The sequence below is a fragment of the Limulus polyphemus genome, unplaced genomic scaffold (assembly GCF_000517525.1).
Source record: "Limulus polyphemus unplaced genomic scaffold, Limulus_polyphemus-2.1.2 Scaffold3617, whole genome shotgun sequence".
In the NCBI taxonomy this organism is placed as follows: domain Eukaryota; kingdom Metazoa; phylum Arthropoda; class Merostomata; order Xiphosura; family Limulidae; genus Limulus; species Limulus polyphemus.
This window is the reverse complement of record NW_013669227.1, coordinates 884-13,295: the sequence shown is the minus strand read 5'-3', so window position 1 is coordinate 13,295 and position 12,412 is coordinate 884. Positions and strand designations below refer to the sequence as shown.

Here is a 12,412-nt window from a genome sequence, read left to right as displayed (position 1 = left end):
ATTGACCGTCACATTATAACACCCCCACGGCTGAAAGGGCGAGCATGTTCGGTGGGACGGGGATTTAAACCCGTGACCCCAAGATTGTGAGTCGAGCGCCCTAACCACCTGGCCATGCTGGGCCAATGCACAAAAATGAAAATTTAAATTAAAAAAAAAAGGGTAAAACAAAGCCGATGAAACGAAAACACAAAATGTCTAAATTATTATCAAAAATCACATTTATTTAACAATTTTCTCCAAAATTACAAACAACGATTTTGTTCATTCTTCAGGAAGGTACGTAAAAACATGGGTTACATAAAATAGAATTGACACTCTGCCAAACATAATAATTATGAAATTTTGACATTTATAAGGGTATTCTTAAGCTGCCAATTGACAGTGTAACAAAAATTTCAATTCTGTAATATGCTATAACGAAAACTGGATAAAAGGTTCAATGAGGAGGAGTTAATTTTAAGACTAATTTCCTTTTCAAACAAATTTTAATATTTGAAGGATATAAAACAAGGACAAAAATTAGATGACAATGCACACATGAATTCAAATCATTAAAGTATAACAACACATGTATCAGAAACTTCAGTTCTTGACAAAACATGCTAGGTTTGTCTTAACAAATTTGAATGACTTTGGTTCATGCAGTACATAAGCATTATTCTGCTTTTTCTTGTTTTATATTAATGCTTTCCAGTCTGGTGGTGAGAATACTGACACCCCTGAACCTAGCATTAATAACTCATAAAAAAATCACCAGATCTGAAACACACACAAACACTTCAAACATATGGCATGGTACCTATGAGACATACTAACATAATTTTTTTATCAATTTAAAATTCATATTGTCATAAACCACTACATATCATACATATTTACTATGCCATGACATGCATGACTCAAATAACTGTTGACCTGAAAACCAGTTTTCATACATGTACTACAGTAAGCCTAATATCATACATCTAGACCATTTTCTTGACAGAAATAGTGCTACAAAAAATCGTCTAAAACTAATATAAGTGTGACGTAAGTTTGAAATTAATAAAATACCTGTAATACGTACAACCTATCAAAAATACTGGTATCACAACTTATGTTGACAGTATACAGAAACCTTATTTCAGCACCCATGAGCAGACAAGTCAATTATGAAACAAATCAAGTGTGTTAATAATTGAGTCCACGAGAAAAAAAATGTTCCTTACTCTATTTGATTTATAATCTATTTTTTAAACCTGAACTATACTGAAGCATAGAAGTGAGTTTTTATTTTTATCATGAAAAAAACTGTACATGTAGCTTCAACCAAGTTAAAATTGAAACTTTGAGCAACAGACTAGTTGGAGAATTAATAGTTTTTAAAAGATGTGACAATTATAACACTTCCAATTATCAACTTCAGTTTCAAATTTTCATACCATCCTATTTGAAAAGGGGCAAGTCAGAACTAATTAGTTCGTGATGACTATCTTTAGGGAACAGAATGACAAATTAGAATGTCTGGTACAGCATACTCTTCAAATAAATTACTTTAAAATGACACTTTAAAGATGAAAAGAATTTCGGTTGTATTTCTTTTCTTTTTTCGAATATTCCACCCATATTGGATATAAAGAAAAAAAAAAAGAATGATCTAGCTATGCTCTACTTTCTAGTAGTTATAATCTTTCCAACATGGCACTGAAACAAAAACTGAATGAAATGCAAATAAAACCAAAAGATCTGTTAACTTCACTACAAAGACCCAGAAAACTATATATACCTGGTATATAAATTCATCAATAATTTCCCAAAGCCACTGGTTTGGAAGCTCTAATGGTACAGGACCTTCTGCACCTTGAAATATGCAACAAAAGTATGTATTATTAAAAAAAAAGACAAGTTAAGAAAAATGACAGATTTCAACATAATTTAATTATACAAAATGAAAGTACACACTGTTAAAGAACTTATAATCTATAAAATGGCTTCTGTGTTAGTATGATATATTTCAATTATTCACTCTATTATGTAATGTACTTTACAGTTTCACATCTTTTGGGAGAGACGGAAACTGCTTCTTTTGAATACCTAAAAACTTTTCATGTCAAATTTCTAAGTACTTTAGTAAAGTTTTAAATCACTGTAGAAGTTAATGATGATCAACATAACAAATGTTCAACTTTATATATCAATGACAAAAATAATTTTTATAAACATTAAAACTTGGAGAACCTGGAATTTAAATTTTTTACTAAGAATAAGAGGGGTTTGATAAGTTTAACAAACCATCAAAGTGAAACACTTACTGAGAATGTAGTTGAATAAGTCACAGTAGTTGTAATAGGATTCAAATCTTTGATCAATAGTCAAGCAACCCTAACATATAGATAAATAATGTTAATCTTCAAAAGACAGATTCAGGATTTCTCATTAAAGAAACTGATATATGGAAAATGTATATATGTGTGTATATAAATATTTGTAGGCTTCAGGAAGTAATAATACATGTTGAGAATTACTATGTATGTAGCTCTTATCTTTTACTTGTTATGAATAAAAAGCACTTGCTACTTAACATTGTAGGCTTCAGGAAGTAATAATACATGTTGAGAATTACTATGTATGTAGCTCTTATCTTATACTTGTTATGAATAAAAGTCACTTGCTACTTAACATTCATGGAAATAGTACGGTTTTATTAAGCAATAGGAATATGTGTGTGTGACAAAAATTCTTTTTTACTGTAAAGTATACATTGTCCATTAATGTTTCTATCATTGTTAAGTACATTTACAATACAGTATATCTTTAAAACCACATATTTTTATGCAACCACGATAACCAAACGTAAATGTACGTATGTGTACATTTAACAGCAGTTTGTAAAAACTATCAGTAATAAAATATGAAGTGGAATGACTATGGATATCTAGTTAAATTTGAACATATCTAAAACTTTCAGTCAGAATAATTAAATTTAGAAATCATGCACAAGCTCAATATTGTAGGGGTTTCATGAATGATTAATATAATATTAATATTCCAGCTTAATCAAAATCAATTACTGTGAAACTTATTACTTTTTTTTTTCAATCACAGTAAAGCAAAACTGGCTTTAAATATCCAGGTTTGTTTATTAAGATAAATTATTTACTAATATTTGAAAGCTTAAATAAAAACCATCTAGAAAGATTTTTCAAATTATATTACATGTAATTCATTAAGACACAAAACAAACAATAGTAGTTTAAATGGCTTTAACTTTCATACCTGAACTCGAGCATACAAATGATGATAATACAATTCCTTGTAAAGAATCAGGAATATTTCATCTATAAGATAAAAATATAAAAATCAACACCAGCATATGATTTCCATTGACTCATATCATTAGAAAGAGTAATTATTATGCATTTTTCATTAATCACTGAAACCAAAATGTAAATGTTAAAAACAAGGCTGACTCAATGTCTATATTTTACACTTTTCACAAAAAAACATTAAAACAATTACAAGTTAAACAAATTTAATTCAAGTTACTGTTTCATTTCTGGTTTACTGATTTTTTAAAGGTTTTATGCCTAACCAATTTGTTTGAGATATTCTGAGTGAATTAAGTTTACCATTATGAACAGCAATATGAAAGTTTGATTTGAATGCATTCTTAAAATGTAATTACTGTAAATTAATGAGTAAAGGCAATTTAAAATGATGCTGCTTTATGGTACATACCTTTCGTTATTAATGATTGCCTCTCATGACAAGCACTCCAATATAGAACACAGCAAATACGTGTGCCGAAACGAGCACAACACCTTTCCCAATCATCGACATACTTCCATAATACACTGATAATAATTAATGCATTACGTCTATCAATACTTTTCCTGAATAAAGAATGTAGTGTTAAAAAATATGAGAGGATTAATACTAATGTCACAGGACAAGTATGATAATTAATTATAATCATGCTTTGTCAGTTTAGGAAAGGTGTTCACACAATTTGAAGAATTGTTGTTTGTGACAACATTAACTTCTCAACAGGAGGCTATAAAAATGAATTCTGTAGATGAAAGGTTAAAGAAAAACAAAATGTTTATACTGTATGTAGTTAACTGTAATTTTGGTAAGGCCAGCCCTTGATTTGGCTATAAGCTTTATTGACATTAAAGAATAACTTAGTTTGTTTTAATTCAGTTACACAAGAGCAAGGAATATACCTTTGATTTTTATTACATAACAACAACATATTCTCTTAAAGTAACACATAAAAGCTTACCATCTTGTACAATTGGAGAAACATCTTTGACTTCAGGCCAAGGAGTAGTTTTAAAGTACCTCTCAGTCAGCTTAACATAGCTGTCAAAAAAACCAAGACAAAAATGAATTCCTCAAATAAGTTTAAAACACTGAAACTTTATAATGAAAACAAATGTAAATATCCTTATCATAGTTAGTAGCTTACATGGCCACCCAAGTCTCATAATTAATTATTTCTGTTCTTTTAACCCTATTGGCACGGATACCCTTTGCTGCGCATGACATAAGGTTTTAGTGTCTTACATTCAAAATTTTATTAAACTACTTTTTGTTTATGGTATATCAATTAGAATAGCATAAAATCTAAGCTAATAATCCATATTTTAATAGTACACAATTTATTGTCATTTGATGGAACATGACAGTGTTAAGTTTTTACTGACGTAGAAATGGTACATCATATTATAAACTCGAGTAAATTCATAAATTAAGTAAAAAAAAATAGATGCAAGATCTTGATTTTTAATTCTTATCTTGAGTTATATTTATCAGTCGATATAAGAAAACAACCAACATAATCACGATTGTGATTCACTTCTAAAGGTTTAAAAATATGTAAAGCTTAAATAACATGTAAGTATGATTATAACTACATTTCCAGGTACAGTGTGCATGTACTCAAATAGGGCTAACCAATCTAATCTATGCAATTGTAAAAATTCACAAAATGTTTTTGAAAACCTTTATTGGAGCTGCTAATCATTCACACAAAAAAATCTTAACACTTTCATTGTAAAGTTCCAATCACAGTATCATATGAATTTAATTTCTGCAAAACATATAAAACATATTTATGTTAGCTGACTTAATACTCGAACAAGGTTTGTTCACAAATCCTCTTTTCACTGCTATTTTTGGATTTTTCCATATCTTGGTTAATCCATATATTCAAATTTTCATAAAATAATATTTTTTGGAACGTTAAATTATTTTTGTTTAACAGTCTCAAAATCATCCTAGATTTTAGTCTGATTACAATGGTGATATATTGTACATTTTCTTGTATTTTAAAATGGTGATATATTGTACATTTTCTTGTATTTTAAAATGGTGATATATTGTACATTTTCTTGTATTTTAAAATGGTGATATATTGTACATTTTATTGTATTTTAAAATGGTGATATATTGTACATTTTCTTGTATTTTAAAATGGTGATATATTGTACATTTTCTTGTATTTTAAAATGGTGATATATTGTACATTTTCTTGTATTTTAAAATGGTGATATATTGTACATTTTCTTGTATTTTAAAATGGTGATATATTGTACATTTTCTTGTATTTTTAAAATACAAGAAAATGTACAATATATCACCATTTTAAAATGGTGATATATTGTACATTTTCTTGTATTTTAAAATGGTGATATATTATACATTTTCTTGTATTTTAAAATGGTGATATATTGTACATTTTCTTGTATTTTAAAATGGTGATATATTGTACATTTTCTTGTATTTTAAAATGGTGATATATTATACATTTTCTTGTATTTTAAAACTTAAGTTACTTCAGTTCGTATATCAGCTCTTAATTAAATCAAATGGAATTTGCTGTTAAACAATATTCAGTAGCACTTCGTAATAAAACTAATCGTAAAAAAAGTAAATATTGTAATATCTTGTACTATCAGTAATCGAGTTAGATGGGGAACAACTTTACTCCACAGGAATCTCATAATACTCCATACTTCACTTATCTTACTGCAGTATTGCACAGTTCTGGTTTTTCTATGTCAGTGGTCATTCTCATTACATTCAAGGAAGATTAACTCCTAGTTCTTTCTGACCTGTACACACCTATGCACCACCCTTCACTTGAGTATGGTCCACAATACATAAATCTGATCAGACAAGTACAACATTTTGTAGATATTTTGTGTTGTCAGATCATAACTTACCTCTTGTAAGAAAATTTACCAGTGAAATTAACCTGTACAATTAACCAATAATGAACTGATAAGTAGGCACGGTGACATAATATTTGTGTTGTAATAACTAAATAGGGTTCTTTATAGTTCTTTTTAGTCATTAAATTATATGGTAGAATTGCATGAATTAATATTTAAACCTAGAATTCCTTTTGTCCATGCATAGCAAATGGGTGATTTCTCTCATATAAGGTGTTAATACTCCAATGTTTTGCTACACATTTTTTCACTAATTTTAAGGCATTTCTTTACAAAACCTAACATTTTAAACTATTAAAGTACAACTTATTCCAAAAACATACTTCTCTTCTATCAGTTTTGAATATTTTCTACAATTTAAAAATAGTAGAATGATTTGTTCTCAATATTTATCAAATTATAGTACTCAAATACACAACAGGAATATGTTTAAAATGTCCAATGCAATTTCATTTTTTCATAAGTAATTTGATAATTATTAAAATATAAACATATGCCCTGATTATCATTCAAGAAATATATCAATATTTTACAATAGCTCTATAGAAGTTCATACCTGTTTTCATAAAGATCTTGAATCTCATAAACATTGCCTTCACCAATAGCCTTTCTCAAGTAAACCAGGAAATTGCGGACTCCTTCAGGCACCTTGTAACTTTGTGAAAATTGTCTCTCATACTCCAAGTCTTGTCGGGGATCTCCTATAATTTATTATATAAAATTAATGGAAAAATGTTAAAACACTAATTCAAAACATAGTTTAGAATGTGATTTTAATGATGCAAACAAGAGACATTTTCTGTAAATTATCTTTAAGCTGCCTGACTACTTTTCTAATAAAATACAACTGACCATAAACATGTGTTCACAATAATTCTGTCTGACTAGTGACAAATACAAGGTAAGTGTGGCTACATCAATAAATGCATTCATCTTCCTGATCTTCAAGCTCAAGGAGTTTGCATGAATGATTAGTTATTCATAAAATTAATAATATTAAAAAGAGAATTTATAAAATAATTAATGCAGAAATTTGTGTACAACTACATAAGTTAGTTGTTACAAGAGTGAAAAATACATCACAATTTGTTAGTAAACGAAAAATTTTTAAAATACAAACATCAGTTCTTTTTAACAATACTCAAATAAGGAAGAACATTTTTGTTCAAATATGTTGCTTTGCTAAAAGCCTTCACATACCCACGTAACACAACACACCTGAGAACTTTGACAGAATATAATCACAGGTACAATCCACATGCAGTTTCAAAGTAGTTGCAAAATACCATAATGTCACAATTTATGTGACTTTGAAAGCATGAAGATTAATGGCTGCTGGAAACATGGAAAATCTACACGAGAAAATAGTTACATGCTTGTTACAACAGCTAAGTACAAGTGAGTCAAAAAGGGTTTCCAAACAAAAAATATATTTACTTGTTAGGACTGTAAGAGATGGAAATATTCTTTGCAGCAAATTCAGTGACTTTACTGTAGTTAAGGTAGCATCATATGAACAAGCAGCTTGTTTTCTACAAAGTGAGTGCTTTGAAACAACAAGGATGCACTAACTATACATCATCCTCAAGAATTTTTGCCATCAATATTGACAATTGTATGTGAATTTTGTGAGAAATGTGGCAGCAGCTTCACGTGTTTTCAAAATGAAGATAGAATAGGTATCTAAAAAAACAGACAGGTGAGCAATAAGAAAATAATTATGTTAACTGAAAATGACTGTGGTCAGTGTCAGAATGTTGGCTAAATTCTGTGCACTGGCTATGGGATGACCAAAGTCAGCACATACATACACTGGTCAGAATGAAGTGCACAACTACAAATACTCCTTGTATTAAACATGCCAAAAAAATGACGAGTTAAGAGGGAGAATGCCGTAAAACTTTTTTCTGTGGTGGCCAAGTGCCAGAAATTGGAACATTTTTTTCCATTGGTAAATATGCAGATGACATTCAGATTTTTTAGAAAATGAAGGAAAATAGGATATGTAAATAATTCGGCTCGATATTTTTTACGTGCAAATCCACCCAAGGCTTAGGCCTACTACAATAGCTAGCTAATGTTAATGCTACTGAATTACAAGTAAGGAGTTGCACAATGCAACATGTGATGACACGTGACTTATAGGTTATGACCATGTGCTACACTGTAGTATAGGCCTAATTTACTGTTTATTGGCACTAACCTTTTCTAGAAATTATGTGAAAAAATACTAGTAGTAGTATTGTTTGTTATTTCAAATCAAAAACATTATTTTGTTTATGTTCCCATTACAAGAGAGCAGTTCAAAAATTCATTTTTTAATCTTCAAGCTGATATATTATTACTTCATACATCTCATTGGTTAAAGTTAATACTTACCCATCTGATAAACATAACCTAGAAGGATAGACCAGCTTCCCCAGTGAAAATCATCAATGCCATATTTACTAAACTAATTGGGAAACTCGTTTCTATTTCATTAATGTTAATGTGTACTGTAGCTTTTGTGCCCTCCAGTGAATTTTTTTGGCCTTGGTGACCTTGAAAATGAGAGAAAATCCAAGGTTAAATGGCTTTGCCCTACAAATGATGAATTTTCTGGCCTTTTATACAAATGTTGAATGTTTTGTTTGCTTTGAATTTTGCATAAAGCTACATAAAGGCTATCCACGTTAGCCGTCCCTAATTGAGGAATGAAAGACTAGAGGGAAGGCAGCTAGTCATCACCACCCACTGCCAATTCTTGAGCTACTCTTTTACCAACAAATAGTGGGATTGGCCATCACATTATAATGCCTCAATGGCTAAAATTGCAAGTCATGCGCCATAACCACCTGGCCATGCCAGACCCCAAATGTTGGAAGGGGGGAAAAGCAGTGTACTTTTTTGTAGCAGGCCATGGTGGTGTTCTCTGACAAGAAAGTATCACCAAGACTTGGTTTCCGATAATGCTCTAGAATACGTTACACACATATACAGCATATCTGAGACTGTCCAGTAGAGTTAATTTGAAATGTTACACCATAACCTTTGAAACAGCAATGGGAACAAATTGCATCAGACATCTGTAGAGATAATTCCCTGTTAATTCATGTCCAAATACTCTGGCACTGCGACAAATCTGTCTCCATAAGTTTTAATTACTTTCAAAAGCACTTTCATTCATTCAGCACACAACATTTCTGTACCCTTATGATAACTACCGGAGCAGAATATACTAAACATCATCTTACCTGTATGAAAATCATAGTCATGTGAAGATGGATAGGCATAAGGATCATACTAAAATAAAGGAAAGAAAATCAAATTTTGTAATATAAATGTAATTTTTTATGTATAGATAAGAAAATAGTATACTAACAATTATTTTTTAAATCTATACACCATTTTTAGTAGCTTACAGATGGTTTTTAATTATAATAAAAGCAAGGTAATGCATGTGGTTGGTCTTTGGAGTTGGTTGCCTTCAGATATGACTAATACAGTATCTTTAAGGGAATGCTCAACATATGTTTAAATGATAAGGGATGGCTTTGTTTTTTATATTAGTTTGGTTTCGTGGATGGGAAAAATTGACCAATAGCTCCCTTAAATCTTATGTTAAAGTTATGTCTAGATCTGGACTTTTGAAGCTTATATGTCACACAATATTAATCCCTTTTGTACCAGTGAACACCTTCAAAATTTAGGTAAAAATAATAATATAACTGTTTCAACAATTTTTTGCTAAAATATATTTTAGAAGTGATATTTTGGCACTTTGTAACACTTATTTAGTGTAATTCAAAAAGAAAAATTAAAAATGTTAAAACATTTCTCCACACCTCCATACAACATAATCTGAACACAATGAACTTTTCTATATTTTTTTAATTTTTCTGCCCATCTAAAAAACATTGGCTTATTTTGGTTACAAAACTATCATCCTTTGAGAATATAATTCTCAAGGTTTTGTTTCACATACAATTTTTGTTCTTACTCTTATTTTATTAGTACAGCATCTTGTTCCCACATTTTTATGACCTCCCAATCAGACCTAATATTAATGTAGTTCAACTTAGAAAATAGCCACTAGTAAAGTCTAAATACCATTGGTCAGAGCAGATTATAAACTTTTCCACGAATGTATGTTAAGTACAGGTGTGAGAAGTAACTTGTGTTCTTTTTCAAGTTTCATGAAATTTGGTTTTACTATATCCACTGTGAGAAGGGAAAAACCAACAGATATCAGTGATATCTTTTCCTGGTACAGAAAGAGTTAATGTCTAGCTTTTTTACAACATAAGAAAAAGCAAGGTTACAGAAGGGCATTCAGAACAGCAGCAATTTCAGGGATCAAAATATTACATTCCCAAGGAATTTAACTTTGCTTGAAGAATTTCATATTTTTAGTTGGCTTTTCCAATCAGGAATGCATGATCCATCCATACTCTTTAAGTTATAACCAATGAAAATGAACATATTGCATACTGCATGGAATGAATAAAAAAAAACCAATTCATGAAAAAATGCAACTTTACACGAGGGAATGTAATCTTCCTGATAGCTTTCCTCCAAATGAAAGTAATTGTATTTCATTATTTCTAGCCCTGACTGTAGTGATTTACAATAAGTAAATAAAACATATAGAATAGAGATCTTAGTATCAGTGTATCATAGGTGTTTTGGTGGAATTGCACAAACCTAACGGTAATCCATTTAATTTTTGAAAAACCTCCACACAAATAACACTTTTAGGCATTACTACAATATCTCTCATAACGATTCAAATAAACTATTTCACCACACTAAAAACTGTGTGATTCTTTCTGCACATAGAATATTGTGCATGGGTGTAAAACATCTCTAGAAAGTTGACAATCCATTAAAAATGGCTATGTCAGGATAGCCACATTTCCAACAGTGTTTCTTAACTCTCCAGGTAAAAATTCACATTTACCAGACCTGCACATATGACAGATATTTTGTAATCTAGAGCTCTACAACAGGGCCAACCCACTCCATACAGTAAAATAATGTAAAACGTTTATTGTACTTGTACTACAAGTTGTAGTGACATCTAAGAATAGCAAAGAACGGTGAAATAAACATTCGTTGATTAAGGGTACCTTTAGTATTAAAATATTTACCAGTAATACTATTAACTATTTGTAAACGTGCAAGTGTATGTATCATTGTATCAATATCATGTATGTCAAATTTTCATATTACACTCGGCAACATCGTTAAACAAATTTAAAGGTATTCATACTTTTTTAAGCTCAATCAGTCAATGGTAAAACCTCTTAGTCTATATAAATGTCTTAATCTTACTCTTACCTAAAGTCTAAACTATGAATATGATTTAACTAGAATATAGAATAATTTTCTAATTAATGACAGAGCTATTCTACTGTGTTAGGCCTAACTCGTTAACATACGTTTTTAATATTTTATGATCGGTTTATATTTGATAACCCCAGGTTTTACTAATACTAAACAAGGGTATTTTTATGTTTTGAACTTACCTCGGGAAACATTGCATCGTCTTGAGCGTACATGTTTAAATTAATTAAATGAAATTCTTATATTTTAACGTTTCACTTAAAGTCTAAAGACCAAGTTCACTTCAAAATACAGTTAAGTTGGGCAAATACTTCGTCGTCTCCTAACCTCGATTTTCAACGTGTGCGATGATTGCGGTCACTTCGCAACCCGTGTTCCAGAGTACCCTTTGACTGATCGTGATGGAAAACAAATTAAATACTGAAAAAATGACTCAATAACGATATTTTTCATTCGCAAATTATAAATTGTTACAAGCCATTTTAGTAAATTTTTTCTAACGTATGATGAAAAAAGACGCTTGCACTTTAGCATACAGCCCCACTTCGTCTTTATTATTCTTAAAGTAAATGAGAATGATTTCCACTTTGTAAATAAAAGATACTTTGAATAGAATAATTATTTAACCATTGAGTATTGCATTACTGTTTGAAACCGGATTTCGAAAGCCTTGGTTCTATGTGTCCAGTGCCGGATTTAGACTTGGTGAGGCCCTAAGCTATATAAATTTTAGAGGCCCCTGGTTAAAAAGTTACACCAGAAGGTCTCACAAAGGTGCGTACCAAAACAGGAACTTGGGTCACCACAAAAAAACTAAAAACATATATATGCCTTTTAATTATCTAATAACAAGGTATTTAAAGTGA

The 12,412-nt window shown here is 30.1% G+C and overlaps 1 protein-coding gene across 1 annotated transcript in view; it reads right to left on the bottom strand.

Annotated features, from left to right (window-relative positions):
* Nucleotides 1-12,176, bottom strand: part of LOC106469694 (eukaryotic translation initiation factor 3 subunit L-like) — a 44,464-nt gene extending 32,288 nt beyond the window's left edge. Inside the window, exons 1-7 of the mRNA XM_022398274.1 lie at nt 11,729-12,176; nt 9,455-9,503; nt 6,778-6,922; nt 4,268-4,347; nt 3,259-3,320; nt 2,295-2,364; nt 1,769-1,842 (exon numbers count right to left, since the gene is read on the bottom strand). Coding sequence (XP_022253982.1) covers nt 1,769-1,842; nt 2,295-2,364; nt 3,259-3,320; nt 4,268-4,347; nt 6,778-6,922; nt 9,455-9,503; nt 11,729-11,761 — 513 coding nt within the window. The 5' untranslated portion in view covers nt 11,762-12,176. The remainder of the gene's footprint in view (nt 1-1,768; nt 1,843-2,294; nt 2,365-3,258; nt 3,321-4,267; nt 4,348-6,777; nt 6,923-9,454; nt 9,504-11,728) is intronic.
* Between the last annotated feature and the right edge of the window lie 236 nt (nt 12,177-12,412).